Genomic DNA, 16,736 nt, shown 5'->3' on the forward strand with positions numbered 1-16,736 from the left:
ACAGGTAAATATATATACTGTAGTTATGTGATATTCTTTGTAATTCTTGTACCATATATACACTGTGTATAAGAAAATTGTTGGAATTATACCCAAAAATCAATTACTCCTATATATCATGTAATGAACTTGGAATGTTTTTGGTCTTGAACTTTGCGTAAACACATATTATAAAATAAGACCGTTTTACAGTGTGAGATGGTCTTTTTATTGATTAAACACTCATTTATTACTGTCAATAAATGAGTGTTATTATATATAAAATGAACGTCTCACAATGTAAGAGGGTTTTACTCACATTAACTACCCATTTTTCATCCAAAGTGACCTAGTAGTTTTCCTGATGCATTACAGTACCAAGTTTATATAATAACTTGGAATTTTTTTCCAAAATGGGTTTTAATAACAAACAATTTAACGAAATAGGGTAACTTTGAAACTAATTACCAAAAATGGGTCCACGTAGGCTCGGTTTTGGCGATGGTAGGTTCAGGATTAAGGTCGCTCAGCGGGAGAGCGACTTGAAGGAAAAAAAAACTCGGTAATTTGGGCGACTTAGCCAAAAAAAAAAAAAAAGGAAAAAAAAAAAGGAAAAAAAAAAGACAAGTGAATTGTAGCTGATGGGAATGGAACACGGAATCTACTAACATTTCTTTCACACCCCTTACCATAACACCAAGTGTAAAGTGATGTCTTATTAAGGGGATTAAATTTCCATATTTAATGCTAACACCAATAAATGTGTTTTGGGACTTGAATAACGATTACTCAATATTATCTTTAATCACTTCCCTTTAACATATAAACTTTCTTGCACTGATGGTTAGGTAATATTGAATAAGTGTTAGTTTTGTGGAAGGTCCTGTGTTCGACTCTCCTTAACAACCTAAGTCAAGTGACAATTTGGGTAAGGTCGTTGAGCGGGAGAGCGACTTGAATCCGAGCCTAGCTTCGATGATGACGTGGACCCATTTTAGGTAAATACTTTGAAACTCAACCTATTTCGTTAACTTGGTTAGTTCTTATTATGTTGAGAGTTGAGACAGTAGTCGCAACTCTCGCGACTATTCTTTCATGGGAAGTTACTCACATTAACTACCCATTTTTCATCCAAATTGACTTGGTCCGAATGACCAGATCCCTGAATTCAAGACCCGAGCTTGACCCAACCAATATAGCGATATAACCTAACCGGAATATTTATTGTTGCACACAGATTATCCATAAAATAAAAAACTTAATAATAGTTGACCCGAAATAACTCGTCCTAAATCTACCCGACTTGAACCCAATCTGGTTGACTCGTTTCCCAGGCCTACTTATGAATTATGATATCTTACAATCGGATATTTACACAACCTTATAGAAGGAAAAATGATGAGGACTTAGATGACAATGTCTGTTTGTGGCTATCAAACAAACTTAAGTAACTACCAAAAAACACTCTAATAAGACTTCAAAAATCTCTAAAAATCCCACAAATTTCCAAACTTTACTATCTCCATACTTCAATACAATCAAAATTCACCATTAATCTTCAAAAAACGACCCAAATAAATATGAGTGCAAGCAATTTCTGCTGTATATTCCAAACAACATCATCTTCATCTCTACAATGCACTCAATTCCAACCATTTTCATTACCATTTCCTCTATTTTCTTCAAAGTTTAAAACTTTATCACAAACCCACCATAAGATTGTAAATGACAATCTTACCCTTGTAAAATCCCTTCAATTTCATGGTGAAGTTGAGGAGATTATCTCTCCTTCTCTTCAAGAAATTGAGGAATTAGTTGAAGAAGTGAGTGATTTTGATGACCCAGATGAGAATTTTGATGACCCAGATGAAATTTCTTCTGTTAATGATGAAGAACATGAACAAAAAGTTGCAGAAATGGAGGAGGAAGATGAAGAGGAAGAGAACAATAGGTTTAAGCTCAGAAATGGCAAAGAGGTTTTCTTTTGATTTTCATTCCATATTTCCTTTGAATTTGATAAGATTATGTTACTCCGACACTTTACTTTAGTTACGTGTCCCGTGTCCAGCACTTGAAGTGTCCGACATGACAGGATACTTCGACATTTCATTTTAGACCAAAAAAATTGAAAACTTGGCCTTAAATGAACATTGACTCTTGAAGCCAAGTTGAAGTAAACATAGAATTGAGAATTTTTTTTTTCTTTATTTTTATTTTTATTGAGCTTAGATATAATGTGCTACAGTGCTAGTGTGTTTTAGAGTTGTAGTAACATATGGGTTTCTAAAATTTGTAGTGAAAAGACCATGTAGCTTACTAATTTACCTCCTAGAATTTTTAATGTATGTATTAGCCCCTTAGTGGTTGGTTGGCACTGGGTAAGATTTCGTACATCCGACTCCACTGTACCTGCTATTTGCAGGAGCCCTTGAGGCAATGGATAATGTTGATGTTTACTCCCTAACTTGGGAAAGTTATTGCTTATACTTCTGCAGAAGTTCAAAAAAATTTGTGTAAAGAGTAAATATTAGTATTTCAGGTTCTTGCTTATACTTTGGTGATACTTCTGCAGACTGCAGAAGTTTAAATAACTTTGATGATTCGGAGCTAAAAGTTTAAATAAAACTGCATCAGAGTGAAGTTATTGCTTATACCTCTGCAGAAGTTTGTGTCCTAAATATTGGAGTAATATTTCAGGTTCTTGCTGAAAAAGCTTATCTTGTTGGTGTGGAACAAAAAGGCGTAAAAGTGGATTCTTTCGGAATAGAGGATTCCCTGGATGAGTTAGCTCAACTCGCTGACACTGCCGGGCTTCAGATTGTTGGCTGTACTCATCAAAAGTGAGTATGTGGTGAAATTGTCTTCTGCATAGTGGCCTTTTGTTTGTGTAATTCTCCCTTTGTCCCGTTCATTTGTTGTCCTATTCCATTTTTGGGTATCTCAGTCAATTGTTGTCCTTTCTATTTTAAGAATGAACTTGATGAGCAATTTGATCATTCACACTCAATTTGGTCCACTTGTCATTTAGTAATTGGCTCCCTCCTCTTTCCTTGGTCTTTGTGCCAAAACCAAAGGACAACAAGTTACGACTGAAGTGAAGGGCACTGAGCCACTGAGTGCGCTCACTTTTTTCCCTGCTATTTGATTATAAGCAAAATGCATGTTAAGTGTGCTGCTAGGAAGGTGATATTATCGTCCAATTAGGAGAGCGGTCACTGGCCAATGCTGAAAGACACGACTTTGGAGCAGTGCTATGTGATCATAGATTGTTTACCTTGTAGATAATTCCGGCTTTCTTGATAAGGGTTAATCCAAAACAGTTTGTTTCTCCATCGACAAAAAAATACTTACTTTCTGCCAAGTACAATTTTTGACATCACTTTCAGTTTGTGATGTCTCAGTTGGCCAAACGACATGACCTTCTGATTTATCATTCAGGCTTGCTGCTCCAAATCCAAGAACATATATTGGCTCTGGAAAAGTCGCCGAGATCAAAAGTGCAATTCATGCACTGGATGTTGAGACAGTGATATTTGATGACGAGCTTTCACCAGGGTAAGAACTTTAATACCTTGTCTTAGTTTAAAAAAACGCGCCTTGGACAAGCTTAAGGGCAAGGCTTAGTGATGTCTTGGTCCCCTTTATCGATAAGGTGCAGCTAGCAAGGTGCACCACAATGCAATTTCACATTTATTTCTTTCTAGTTCTTTTTTATACCCTTCTCCTTGCCACATTCGTAGCTTTGCTCCGTTTTTTGTTTGCCCTCTTTAAAATCCAAAAGGGATTTTGAATGAACAAAAATGTATTTTGAGAATAATATTTCTTTCCAAAAATAGAACCCTATGAACCTCAAGTCTTCGCCTCAGGCTTTTCTGGTACTGTAAATGTGGATCTGTTTGTTAGGCCCTAAATATCGACTTATTGCAGACAATTGCGTAATTTGGAGAAAGCTTTTGGCGGAGATGTTAGGGTCTGTGACCGAACAGCTTTGATTCTAGACATTTTCAACCAGAGAGCAGCAACACACGAAGCTGCTTTACAGGTAAAATCCCATTTTACCAAATCATGAAAGACAATTTTATCGATGTCTTGTCTGCTGAGGATATGATTAACTCCCCCCTCTAAGGTTGCACTGGCTCAAATGGAATACCAATTACCGCGGTTAACAAGAATGTGGTCTCACTTGGAGCGGCAATCTGGAGGGCAGGTGAAAGGTATGGGTGAGAAACAGATTGAGGTGGACAAACGTATTCTTCGAGACCAAGTAAGTAGAATTTGCTGCATGTTCAGGTCCATCCCAAGATAACTTCTAAAATTTAATATAATCTTATTCCAAAACATAATAATAGTTCATCGATTCTGAGTACTTCTATTATTGATCATTTCTGGTAGATTGGAGTACTAAAAAAAGAGCTGGAATCTGTTAGACGGCATCGAAAACTTTATAGGAGTCGGCGTGTTTCCGTACCAATTCCTGTTGTATCTTTAGTAAGTTGATTTCTGCCTTTTTTTTTAGCATTCAAAATTTTATTCGATTGCATATTCAAAGAAAATGACCAAGTCTGTTTCTGTCATCCAAAAACAAAGGTAGGGTACACAAATGCTGGAAAGAGTACTTTGTTAAACCGTTTGACTGGAGCCGATGTTCTTGCTGAGGATCGATTGTTCGCTACACTTGATCCAACAACAAGAAGGGTTCAGGTAGTTGAATTTGAGTTTATTTCTCTGTTATATCTGTATTTAATTTTGCAAGATCGTAATTTTGTTTCATTGTGCCATGCACAACCAAAATGATGGCAAGCGGATCTTCATTTGATTATATGAATATATTACGGATTTTTGTTAAGACCTTTTGTTGTTTTAACCTGGATTTCAGATGAAAAATGGGAAGGAGTTTTTGCTGACCGACACTGTTGGGTTTATTCAAAAACTACCTACTACGCTGGTGTGTTCTCGTCTCTTTTTGCGATGTATGTCGCATACTCACATATCTTGTTCTCCGTGTTAATTATATAGACTTCTTGCAGGTTGCTGCCTTCAGAGCTACGCTGGAGGAAATAGCAGAGTCGTTACTTCTGGTGCATGTGGTGGATATAAGGTATATTTTGACTTCATATTTACCTCGAAACATTCAACCTTCATCATATAACCATTATTTTGTGTTTCAGCCATCCTTTGGCGGAGCAACAGATAGATGCAGTGGATAAAGTTTTGTCGGAATTGGATGTTTCCTCAATACCAATATTGACAGTTTGGAACAAGGTATTCACCAGTCTGACCTTATAATGATGACAAAAATCCTGAAATGTTTTGCGCTCGGCTTACATGGGTCATCATTTAAAACCGTCAATAAGATGTAAGATAATGAAGAAAAAACACGCTTAGAATGGCAGAAAATCAGAAACTAATCTGACTGCATGACCGGCTGCAAAATTGCAGTACAGAGTTATTGAATAGTGATTTTTAACATGTTTACCGACCAAAATAGTCCATCTCTGCTTTGGTAAGCTCTATATTTATTTGCAGATGATAAGTAATAGTTAACTGCTGTTATCAGGTTGATAGGGTAAGTGATCCAGAGAAAATTAGGGCTGAAGTAGAAAGACGAGGGGACGTTGTTTGTGTATCAGCTATGACTGGTGATGGACTAAATGACTTCTGCAATGCTATTCAGGAGAAGTTGAAGGTAAGTCGTCTTATGTTCTCTACTGTCACAAACAATCTACATTTGATGCTTAAACATGTACTCCGGGTATTACTCCCTCTCAATCATTTGGGTGTGTTTCCTTTTTAAGAGACGGATCAGAATATACAATCACGAGCTTACCTTAACCTCACATCCCATTTCCTAGACACGTACTCTTTCCGTCTGAGTCATTTGTTTGCCTTTTATATTCATTCTTATACTGTTTATGAATTGTATTCTATAACAGGATTCTATGGTATGGGTTGAGGCGCTCATTCCGTTTGACAAAGGAGAACTTCTCAGTAGCATCCATCAAATTGGGATGGTTGAAAAAACTGTGAGTTGTTCTACTGCACTTCCCATGCTGTTATCAGTCGAAGCTTAGTTCATGACTTTCGCATAAAAAATTCCTAGCCTTCCAACAGATAATTACTGTAAAATTTCGCGTACCATATTTGGGGCAATAGTGCCGCATTCATTTTTCTGTAGATTGTTCTTAAACATAGGAATCACAGTATTTAATCCGGGACATGATACTTCATTGGCCATATTTGGGCACGACGACCAAGATTAGGCCATGACGACTGATCCCAAATCAAAAATGAACCCGATTTTTAGAACCATGCATAGGATTTAATACCGAGATGAATGAACACTGATTTCAGGAATACTTGGAAAACGGGACACTCGTAAAAGCATATGTACCACTTCGCCTGGCTAGGCAACTTACTCCGATGAGGCAGTTATGTGTGTAACCATAGATTTCCACTATACACCGTCGAGGTTTTACACGTAAGTTCCATTCTTGAACCTCTTTCTGTATTAGAGGATGCTGACATGGGACCGATATCAGCTGTAGTATTTAGCTGTAAAGATGAAAGTTTTTCGAGGTAATTCAACATTTTCTGTAATTCTATATCTGTACATAGATTAACTGTCTGTATATACCTCATATACTTTCTGGAGCTGTTCAAATTTAAATCAGTGAGAAATCATGTTGTACAGACTGACCGACAAATTTTATGAATCTCGCAGCATCAGACTGCCTTCGATAATATTATCATCAGACTGATGCCAAAAACTCGAAATTCCTCTCGTATTCTCATTTTCAAAGTTGAAAAATACGATTTTCAAAAATTTATTAGTGGATGACCGACAAATTTTATGAATCTCGCAGTACTTTTTAGTGAAAATTTAGCGATTTTTGAAAATCTCGCTATGGTTCTTAACGGTATTTGCCAACGACTCTTTTCCCTTGTTTGACGATATTGTCGCTCTATTATTGTTTGGATGATATCTTTGGGTACGTTTGCATATGGTGCATGGAATCACCCATAGCTCGTTGGTTACATACTTACATTGATCAAGTCAAGGCTATAAAACTAGGAAACACACTAGACACCAAAAGTAGTTTCTACCATTATGTCACATGAAGCAAATTTTCAAACTTCATTGAAAACTATTTGGAATTATCTTGAGGTTTATTGATGCAAGCCATGGGATTCGAGACTCGAACGCAAAGTACATCCATAATTTTACGTACTCAAGTCATCAAGTGTAGCTATCATGCATGGCCGAGTTTTTGTAGCCAGTAATCAATCATCTTCGGCTAGAACGGAGTAACTGTAAACCTGGTAACACTGACCCGACACGAATAACCTCAGCCGCACCCGTATTGAGGACCTGAATTTGACCCGAAACCCGAATTAACCCGACCTATCCAACCCGACTGAAGGTTTATTGTTTCTTATTGACCGTCAGCCCCAAATAAGTTGATAACAACCAACCCGAAAATGATCTGAACTCGAAATGGCCCTACCCGACCCGAGCTTTTGCAAACCCGGGAAAGACCTGACCCAAATTAACACTTGTACCCGATCTGATTGACCCATTTGTCAGGTCTAGAGGTAAGACTGCCTTACGCTAGGACGGAAAATAGACTCAAGATTTCCAGAGAATTATATCACAAGTCCGAGCTCTCGCTACTTTAAACACGATAACAATGCTCAAATTATATCATAACCTCGAATCGGGTCAATAGGGTCAATAACAATGAAACCTAACTGTTGGGAAAAACTCGTATTTCCCTCTTTGTGTAATTACGGGAAAAATAAATAAATAGTGAATAAAATAATTAGACAAAGACACGATAGAATTTTTGGTTACGCGGAAAAACCCAAATAGGTAAACAACCGCGGGACGAGTAGTCCAATTCTTCCACTATAATATTTGTAGTAGGATAACAAGTCGTCACCTTAATTAGGTGGATATCTCTCACTATTAATAATGGTTTTTTTCTCTCACAAAACTCTCACAATAATAATACTAATTATTGTGGATTAATAATATATGTTTTTGTGTTTCTTGTGATTGACGAAATAAGCTCTCTAATCTCATGTATATATAGGTGATCATGAGAGAGTAACATATGCTACTTCCTTAATAGCTCAAATGAATGTTTCGAGAAAAAAGAACATACCTCGGATGTATTACCTTTAACTTTTTTGTTTTTGAGCATATATATATATTTTTTGAGCTTATTACCTCAAACTTTATTTGTTTTTGAGCATATTTATTTATTTATTTTTAGCTTATTAAAATTTATAAGTTCGATTTTAATTTTTTTTCCATCAAAACTCAAATTTTACTAAATTTATATGTAATGTTTTTGAGTTTTATTGTAATTTTTTAGAGCTTAATGTTTAAGTGAATAAACTCAGAAACTTTATTGTAAAACTCAAAATTTTTAAAACAAAACTCAATTTTTTTTTTTTAATGGTGATCATGAGAGAGTTTTTGTGTATTGAAGAAATAAACGCATATATAGGTGATCATGAGAGAGTAACATATGCTACTTCGGTACTTACTTAATCACAAATTCAAATGAAATGTTTCTCATACATTCATTCAATAAGGAGTTTTTGTGTATTAAAGAAATGAACGCATCAACCATTCAATAGACGAGTTTCATCTTATGTGAAACATCTTGATTCACTTATTGTGTTAACTCCCTTAATTAAAGAGAGAATAACCCAACACTAACCTTAACAAAAATGTTTCAATAATTGGAAGTTGTTACCTTGGAGCAGGTAAAACTATAACACTAGAGATTACATACCAAATGAAGCAGATAAATCATATTGAAATAGTCACAACATGGTCTCATCACATCTCAATTCAGGAAATTGGATTTGGTAAAGAATATAGAGTTGTTATTTTCATCATCATATCACCTTTTTCATCTTCTATATATATCTTCCATTTTATTAAACAAAATATCAACAGTTTCGAAACCAAAAACATAAAAATATTAAAAGTGTGAATATTATCATGGCAACTTTAAAAATGTTCAAGGCTTTAATGGTGTTATTGTCTATACTCACAATCACCTTAGCAAATCCTGGTGCCGGGTTCGGGTTTGGCTGGGGTACCGGTGGTGGCTCGAGTTACGACTCTTTATCCTTAGACTTCTATGATACTTCATGTCCTCAGGCAAATGAGATTGTCTTGTCAGTCCTTGAGAGTGCCATTGCGGAAGACCCTCGTATGGCCGCCTCGTTGCTTAGGCTACATTTCCATGACTGCTTCGTCAAGGTACCGTAACAATTTAACTTAATTTATCATTATTACAAAGTAAGACGGTTTTACAAAAAAAAATCGAAATTATCAATGGATAACATAGTTGTTGTTTTTTTTTTTCATATAGGGGTGTGATGGTTCGGTATTACTAGATGATACATCTTCATTTGTGAGCGAGAAAAGTGCGAACCCAAACGCCAATTCCTTGAGAGGTTTTGAGGTGATCGACGAGATCAAAGCACAAATAGAAGAAGTGTGCCCTGAGACGGTCTCGTGTGCAGATATTGTGGCCTTAGCTGCACGAGGTTCCACCGTTCTGGTGAGCACGATACCTTAAACAACCTAGACACTTCCTTTTGCAAATATTTGACTCGTCTTAAGGTTTAAGACGGATACTTCCGTCTTAAACAAGAATTTTGTGTTCAGCTAATCATTTGAGCTAATTATACAGAGTGGAGGACCTTACTGGGAGCTACCATTAGGAAGAAGGGACTCAAAGGCAGCATACTTCAAGCTTGCTAACGCTACTCTTCCTGCTCCTATTTTCACTGTCCAACAGCTTGTTCAAAACTTCAAATCTCACGGTCTCGATGAAGTCGATCTTGTTGCTCTTTCAGGTCAGTTATTTAGACTCTACTAAGAATTTCAGATAGTATAATGGCATTAAAAATCAATTTCAACTGTCAAAAAAAAAAATCAATTTCAGGTCATCCATAATTTCAAATTCAGTAGTCAATGCCCTAATTTCGGTGATACGGTGATACCGTCTCAAAATGAGATCACGATAACCTCCAAAACCTTTACAAATCGCTCACTAGTTTTTTTTTTTTTAAAGAAAAATCGTGTCCTTACGGGTATTGTTGAGAAAATATACTTTAAAGCATACTCCCTCCGATTTTTATGAGTTGACCTATTTGTTTAAAATAACCCTCACAAATCTTAAAAAGTAGGGCAGTTATACAGAATCGGAGGGAATACTACCGGTTTTTTTTTCCGTAACTCGAAATAATTTATGGATATCAAAATGGTGAATATGATATAGGAGGACACACAATAGGAATGTCAAAATGTTCAAGCTTTAAGAAGAGACTATACAACCAAAATGGAAAAAGTCAGCCAGATGTAAGCCTAGAAAGAGCATTCTTAACTGAACTAAAGTCAACATGCCCTTCATCTGGAGGAGACAACCTCCTTTCTCCAATGGATTATGCAACACCAAGAGCCTTTGATAATACCTACTTCAAGCTTGTTTTAGGAGGAAGAGGACTTCTCTTTTCGGATCAACAACTTTTCTCCGGTAATTTTCCGAATGTTGCTCAAATGGTTAAGGCTTTTGCTCAAGATGAGATCCTTTTCTTTAATCACTTTGCTAAATCTATGGTTAAGATGGGAAACTTGAGCCCACTCTTGGGGAGCGACGGGGAAGTTCGGAAGAATTGTCGTCTCGTTAATGATAATTAAGGAGTAGTCGGGAAATTTGGAAGAATTGTCGTGTTAATTATTATTAATGAGTGAAGTACTCTGTAGTAATTAGGGTATTATTTGGAATTATGATTTGATCAAATTGATGGTAATTGTGAATGGTTTAATTTAGCTTCCCGATTAGGTGTAAGTCGGGTTATTGTGGTTTGTGAAATCTTATTATTAAGTATTTGTTGTAATGAAATTCTTATGAAATAAGAAAAGTAGTGTGTTACCCAAAACTTGCAAATTTGTATAACAAGCCTATATTTCACTTTATCTGAAAGAATCAATTCTATCAGCGATAAATCCCGAGATTTTTTTTTTTTTTTTTTTTTTGACAGTAGGAGAAAAATCCCGAGATTAGAATCATAATTTAATCAAACTCCCAGAGACATTCTAACAGAGTAGTGTATGACTTCAACGATTCTTGTTTCCTGAACGTACCTAAAACTTGCTGTCGAAAATGACTTCAATATCTTGAATCTTCAGTAGAAAACATTCACTGATATGATCAAGCCCTGTGGTTGTGTCTTTCATCCACGAGAATCTGTTTACTGCGAGCTTTCAAAACCTGTAAGCAATAAATCATGGCCAAAAACGACGAGGATCAACGCCTAAAGTATATGATCACAATTGCTGCTTTTTACATTAATGAGTATCAGTCCAATTAGTCTATCATAAGACCGTCTCCTGTTCATACCGTGAGACCAAACCATTTAAATATGAACCTCACCCATGAACCCATATCCACTAACTTAAAGAATGACTGTCCCATATTTTTTCTTATATGGGTCAATCTCAGGATAACATTATCATGAGGTCTTCTGGTACGAAAATTGGTGGTGTCGGAAAATTTGAGTGAATTTCATACCTCGTTTTCCCATCCACGTCTCAGTGTAATTACGGACAGGAGCAATATCTGAGTTACACTCCCTCCAAGCATCCCAAACCAGATTCCCTGATAAAAACAAGCATTCTGTCAGAAATTCAACTGAGAAATTGGAAATAATACAGTATGTTTTTTTTATTATAAAATGTGTGAAGGGAGACGAGAGCGGTTCAATTCATGAGTACCATTTATCATGACTTTAACGTAGCTTACATTAGCAACGATTATTACTAGAGTTAATAACCGCAAACTACATATAGAATTCCATATTTACCTTGTATCCAAAGTCTAGCACCCGTCCTATGAAAATACCGAGAGGCAAGCCCACCAGGTAATAGCTTCCAATGTTTACAGATGCCGCCACTGCTTGCCAACCGGATCCAACTGCGATGCCTGATAAGGATCGTATAATTAGGGACAGTGGCAGATCTTGGAGCAAAAATTAAAGGCGACAAGGTTTGGACATTAGTCCTCAAGTTTGAAACGTCAACAAATAAGCCATTGAGCCAAGGGGACTAACTGGCTAAGTAATATTTTATGTGAATATATATAAATTTAAAAAGTTTGCTCGGCAAAACTATGATCCGCCTAAGTAAGGCCATCAAACACCACGGTAGTACCCTCCCTCCCTCGAATGCTGCAGTATTTAACGAATCGAGGAAGCCTAGGATATGGTCAGTATTAGATGTTACTCTCATTGTTCTTGAATGATTGTCCTACTTTCCTTGTCAGGCGTCGCAAGTTTATTGTCCTTTAAAACACAAAATATCTCACTTTCAAATGTTTCACGCGAGAATGTCCAAGTTACTGCAATGTCATGGATAATTAGATAGCAACCGTTGAGAGATGGAGATTGAGTAGTACCTAAGAATACTGGAGGAATGCTATTTAGAAGAATGGTCGAACCCAATAGAAGAGCTAGCTCGCTGACGAGGGAGATCACCGATGAGTTTGGTGTAAATATCGTCGCTAGCTTGCCCGGGATTACCATGACTAGTAAGAAGAACATCAGTCCAAGGACTAGGGATGTCATCAGGCACACCTTAGCTGCAAATTTAGCGCCATTGGCATTTCCTGCTCCCAACTCGATGGCTACTCGTGCCCTGTGTAACAAGTATGGAATACTTGTGAGTAGAAATGAAAGAGCTGTGTAATAGCATTCATGTACTCCATATGAGCAGATGGCTCACTAGCCCGGCTCGCGGCTGGTTAAGTTATCGAGTGGTGGCACTCATAATCCGGGTTTGAAATAAATACATATCATGACCGGCTTTGTGGGTCCTTTTACACCAAGAATATATATATATTGAGGTATAGGATATCTGACAGCATACCCAGTAGCAGCTAATATTCCAAGTGGAACCATGGACTCCCAGCCAAAAAGTGTGACACTGTTATTGTCAAAAAAAAATTACACTCAGTACTAAGTTTCGAGTAGAGAATTGGCAGAAATGCAACGAGTATTAGAGAGCAAGAACCAAAGAACTAGATCCAACCATATTGAGAGAGCGTCAACTGCCGAGTTACCAGCATTCCCAGAAGCCACTACCAGCATCCTATAATACAGGTTCTCCAATCTACAAAGACAAATTCACATCGCACAATCAGGCAGTAGACGACCTAGTTCACAGATAATAACTGTAAATAATTTTTTTTTTTTTTTGGGTTATTTGTTGTCTTGGGTATAGGAAAATAAACTCCGCCTCTGAGTGTTTTTGGGCATTCACTGCCGGTCCCAAGCCCGGAGAAAGGAGGAGGGTTGCGGTAGGTCTGTGGCAGCCAGCATAAAAAATTGGTCACATTTTATGTCAGCCGACCCCAAATCATTTTGGGATTAAGGCTCTGATGTTGTTGTTGTTGTTGTTGTAGTGTATAGGGAAATAAAGCGAACTCTCCGCACAGAGCATGAGATATGATGCACAGATCATGCAACGCTGTAAGGGAGGATTCTATTGATCACAGGTGGATATGACCATTGATGACTTGATGCTGATAAATTGACCAAATCGTGAATACAACAATGGCTAAAAAACTGCAGAAATGGCATTTTAGAAATGTGGAACTAAAATACCTACAAGACCATGACACCAGAAGCGATGGCTAGCTTGAAGAAGTCCCACAGTTCCTCAAAGGCTTGCCGAGAGAAACCAGTCCATGTGGCAGGACACCCTCCATAAACAATATACCCAAATAGTATTACCACTGAAAGCCACCAGGAAAAATCTAGAATAAGAGCAGCCCCAATTATACCGACGCCAAGCTTATACACAAAAAGCCAGCTAAGAACGGCATGGACAACCAAAGCCATAGCAGCAGACCAAGCAATCACCGTCGTTTTAAGTTGACTCTGTAAGAACCTTTGCATTGAGAATTGAAATACAAAGCTCAAGTGCATAGGGATCAACCACTTAGCCACAAACCCAGTTCGTTCTGCGACTTCAACTGATTGGCCAAGGATCTTCAATAGAGGTGACGCAAATATGAACATGGGCAGCAACAAAATAGAACAGCAAAAGAGTACTACACATGAACGCTGCATGTAGATGCCTAACATGTGGTGTTGTCTTGCACCATAGGCTTGCCCGCACAATGTCTCCAATGCAGTTGCCATTCCTAACTATAAATCACAACACACGACAAACAACAAAAAGTGCATTATTGACTTTATTGACGAAAGGGATAAAGCATACAAGGAAGCTCCTTAGCTTTCCACAAAAGAAAATTGATTGCCTAAGTCGTTTTCTCAAACATGCTTGTGCGCTATTTATAAACCACACCGGATTGACCAGAAACAAGCACCATCAAACAAAGACAGAGCTTTGTTATTCAGTACCTTACTATGCCTTACCCATGAAGCTGAAAAATAATGGTAGAAGGATAGCATTATATAGCGTAAACATCAAAACGCAAACAGGGCGTTTGGTATCAAGTACGGAGTGGGAATGGCAATGAATCGTCATTCTCAGTAAACAACCTCGCATGTGCTTTCAACACAAGTGTAAGGTTGCTACCCCATCATAGTAAGGGGAGGTTTGAGGCACCGGGTAATGTTGTCGTTGGTGATTAAACATTAAGTGGAAGGAAATTTTACACACGATCCAATCAACAATAGTGGAAGGTGGAATTGACTACTCCATTAATTAGTATTCTCTGTGTGTTTCTAGCATCATCATGGTAAGTGGAAGTGGATGAACGGAATGTGCAAACCGAGAAGAAAAGTGAAGGGTTGCTCATACCAATTCAATACCTTCATTCCCATTGAAATACATCCCAGTAAAATTAAGAACAAATCCAGCATCATCCCATCAACTTACTACCTCACATCATTGAAAGCCCTAACCCTTCTTTTGGATGCAAAAGTAGGAGGGAAGGGAGGCGTAAATAGAACCTTCATTGAGTGATTAACCCAATTTTGTTAATCGAAACAAGCGAAGTTATTCCCTTCTTTTTCTCTCCCATTTCCCCTCCAACTCCCACAATCCTAACAAAGGCAAGTATAAACACACTCAAAATATGACAATTCATGGTTTAACCACTAATACACTCCCTCTGTCCCGGTCATTTATTATCCTATTCCACTAATATACTCCCTCAGTCAATTGTTGTCCGTTCTATTTTAGGAATGCATTTGATGAACAATTTGATCATTCACGCTCAATTTGATCCGCTTATCATCTAATAATTGGCTCCCTCCTCTTTCCTTGGTCTCTGTGCCAAAACCAAAGGACAAGAATTGACCGGGACGGAGGGAGTATGTGATATTTTGACGGATTTGTTAGGGTGAATGGGCGATTGTTCTTACTTGCTAAATTGTGATCTTAACTCTTTTTCGAAATTAAAATGATCCAAAAGACTGTTACTGAATAACCCTTAAGCCATTTAATCACCAAAAGACACAAACTTTACCTCCAAATTCCTTAATCCAAACAAAGGGCAAGTATAAATAAACACACTTAAATATGATAAATTAATAATTCATGATTTAACATCAATATGTGCAATCAAACAAAACACATTCCTCTGACTGTCCCTGAATGTAACCCTCAAGCCATTAAATCACCAAAAGACACAAACTTTCCAACAAATGAATCAAACAAAGTCAAGTTTAAAAATTTCAGACAAAATACAAATTATAAAATAAGACCGTCTTACAATATGAGACGGTCATTAATTAATTAAACATATAAAGGGGTCGTCTCACACTATAAGACGGTCTTACACAATAATTATCGCAGAAAGAAAGTGAAATTACCAGGAACCCAAAACTGATGGAGATAAGAAGAGTAGTAACAATGGAGAAAGCAGCAAGATCAAGATCACTCAAATGACCAGCTAAAGATTGAGTGATAATAGTAAGTGCAAACATTGCAACCCTGCAAAATATAGATGGGCCTGCAATTTTCCATACTTTTTTCACTTCTTCCCATGTCTCTTTCATTCCCAAATTTGATTGTTTTGCATTTCCATCTTCTGAATTATTTTGGAGCAACAATGGATGATGTTTCTCCTCCATTATTTTTTGGGCCTTGATTCTTGGATCTATCATTCTTTATCATGTTCATAATCATGAGGGGTTTTTACTTCGGTCGGTATCCGGTAAAGCGGTTTTACGATAAAATATTGGCCATTGTCAAATAGAAGAAGCAGATTTATAATAACGGATAATGTTAGCAGAATACGGTTAGGGGAGATTTTAGTAACAGGTTTGACTAGTAAATTAATTTAGCAAATTTAAGAAAAGGTGTTTAGTAATTAGCAAATTATAGAACAATTATACCATTTTCATGTATAGATTGAATATGTTATTGCAATATGATGCTATTAGCAGCATATTTAAAAACAGTAGATTTCGACCAATATGCTATCAGAATATGTCATTTACCAAACACATCAAATTAGTAGATTGATTGGTCAACATACTATTTAGGTCGAAATCTATTAAATCTAATAATTTCAACAAATATGTTGTTCACCAAACAGGGTTATTATCTTCTTTAAAACGTGGTACCTGATGAAGGTTACTGAGTATTTAAATAGTGTATTATTTTAAATAAATACTTATTTTAAAATAAAAAAAATTGTTTAAAACCGCTTTATACGAATCCCTTGTTTATTTCTTACCGTCATACCTTAATCTTT

At 36.9% G+C, this 16,736-nt stretch overlaps 3 protein-coding genes across 4 annotated transcripts; 2 read left to right on the forward strand and 1 right to left on the reverse strand.

The window, feature by feature from the left end:
* The first annotated feature begins 1,376 nt into the window (after positions 1–1,376).
* On the forward strand, positions 1,377–6,657 carry LOC141604795 (uncharacterized). The gene is made up of 13 exons (XM_074423292.1): positions 1,377–1,955; positions 2,677–2,819; positions 3,418–3,534; positions 3,907–4,021; positions 4,106–4,243; positions 4,372–4,467; positions 4,567–4,680; positions 4,856–4,924; positions 5,007–5,077; positions 5,148–5,241; positions 5,537–5,665; positions 5,913–6,002; positions 6,331–6,657. Exons 1-13 carry the CDS (start codon positions 1,560–1,562, stop codon positions 6,418–6,420), a joined length of 1,662 nt encoding a protein of 553 aa, XP_074279393.1. The 5' UTR covers positions 1,377–1,559; the 3' UTR covers positions 6,421–6,657.
* A 2,239-nt stretch (positions 6,658–8,896) lies between these two features.
* On the forward strand, positions 8,897–10,947 carry LOC141604801 (peroxidase 9). Its single transcript, XM_074423300.1, has 4 exons — positions 8,897–9,259; positions 9,372–9,563; positions 9,696–9,861; positions 10,287–10,947. Exons 1-4 carry the CDS (start codon positions 8,996–8,998, stop codon positions 10,703–10,705), a joined length of 1,041 nt encoding a protein of 346 aa, XP_074279401.1. The 5' UTR covers positions 8,897–8,995; the 3' UTR covers positions 10,706–10,947.
* Positions 9,803–16,181, reverse strand: LOC141604800 (protein DETOXIFICATION 26-like). Of its 2 annotated transcripts, XR_012526225.1 has the most exons (9): positions 15,850–16,181; positions 13,673–14,214; positions 13,094–13,174; positions 12,932–12,988; positions 12,462–12,700; positions 11,872–11,990; positions 11,580–11,666; positions 11,153–11,279; positions 9,803–9,880 (listed from the first exon to the last, which is right to left on the reverse strand). XR_012526225.1 is itself a non-coding variant. In XM_074423299.1 (8 exons), exons 1-8 carry the CDS (start codon positions 16,141–16,143, stop codon positions 11,220–11,222), a joined length of 1,479 nt encoding a protein of 492 aa, XP_074279400.1. In that variant the 5' UTR covers positions 16,144–16,181; the 3' UTR covers positions 10,959–11,219. The 2 variants fall into 2 exon arrangements, 1 of the variants encoding a protein (XP_074279400.1); XM_074423299.1 differs by lacking the exon at positions 9,803–9,880 and having other exon boundaries at positions 10,959–11,279.
* Positions 16,182–16,736: the final 555 nt, after the last annotated feature.

Source organism: Silene latifolia, chromosome 10 (genome assembly GCF_048544455.1).
Source record: "Silene latifolia isolate original U9 population chromosome 10, ASM4854445v1, whole genome shotgun sequence".
Classification (NCBI taxonomy): Eukaryota; Viridiplantae; Streptophyta; class Magnoliopsida; order Caryophyllales; family Caryophyllaceae; genus Silene; species Silene latifolia.

Coding starts and splice junctions, on each gene's coding strand:
- LOC141604795 (XM_074423292.1), top strand. CDS start 1,560: ATGAGTGCAAGCAATTTCTGCTGTATATTCCAAACAACATCATCTTCA. Junction 4,022..4,105: donor CACACGAAGCTGCTTTACAG/GTAAAATCCCAT, acceptor CCCCCCTCTAAG/GTTGCACTGGCTCAAATGGA. Junction 4,681..4,855: donor CAACAACAAGAAGGGTTCAG/GTAGTTGAATTT, acceptor CCTGGATTTCAG/ATGAAAAATGGGAAGGAGTT.
- LOC141604801 (XM_074423300.1), top strand. CDS start 8,996: ATGGCAACTTTAAAAATGTTCAAGGCTTTAATGGTGTTATTGTCTATA. Junction 9,564..9,695: donor CACGAGGTTCCACCGTTCTG/GTGAGCACGATA, acceptor CTAATTATACAG/AGTGGAGGACCTTACTGGGA. Junction 9,862..10,286: donor CGATCTTGTTGCTCTTTCAG/GTCAGTTATTTA, acceptor AATATGATATAG/GAGGACACACAATAGGAATG.
- LOC141604800 (XM_074423299.1), bottom strand. CDS start 16,143: ATGATAGATCCAAGAATCAAGGCCCAAAAAATAATGGAGGAGAAACAT. Junction 12,989..13,093: donor GTTGACGCTCTCTCAATATG/GTTGGATCTAGT, acceptor TGACAATAACAG/TGTCACACTTTTTGGCTGGG. Junction 11,280..11,579: donor GACGTGGATGGGAAAACGAG/GTATGAAATTCA, acceptor TATTGCTTACAG/GTTTTGAAAGCTCGCAGTAA.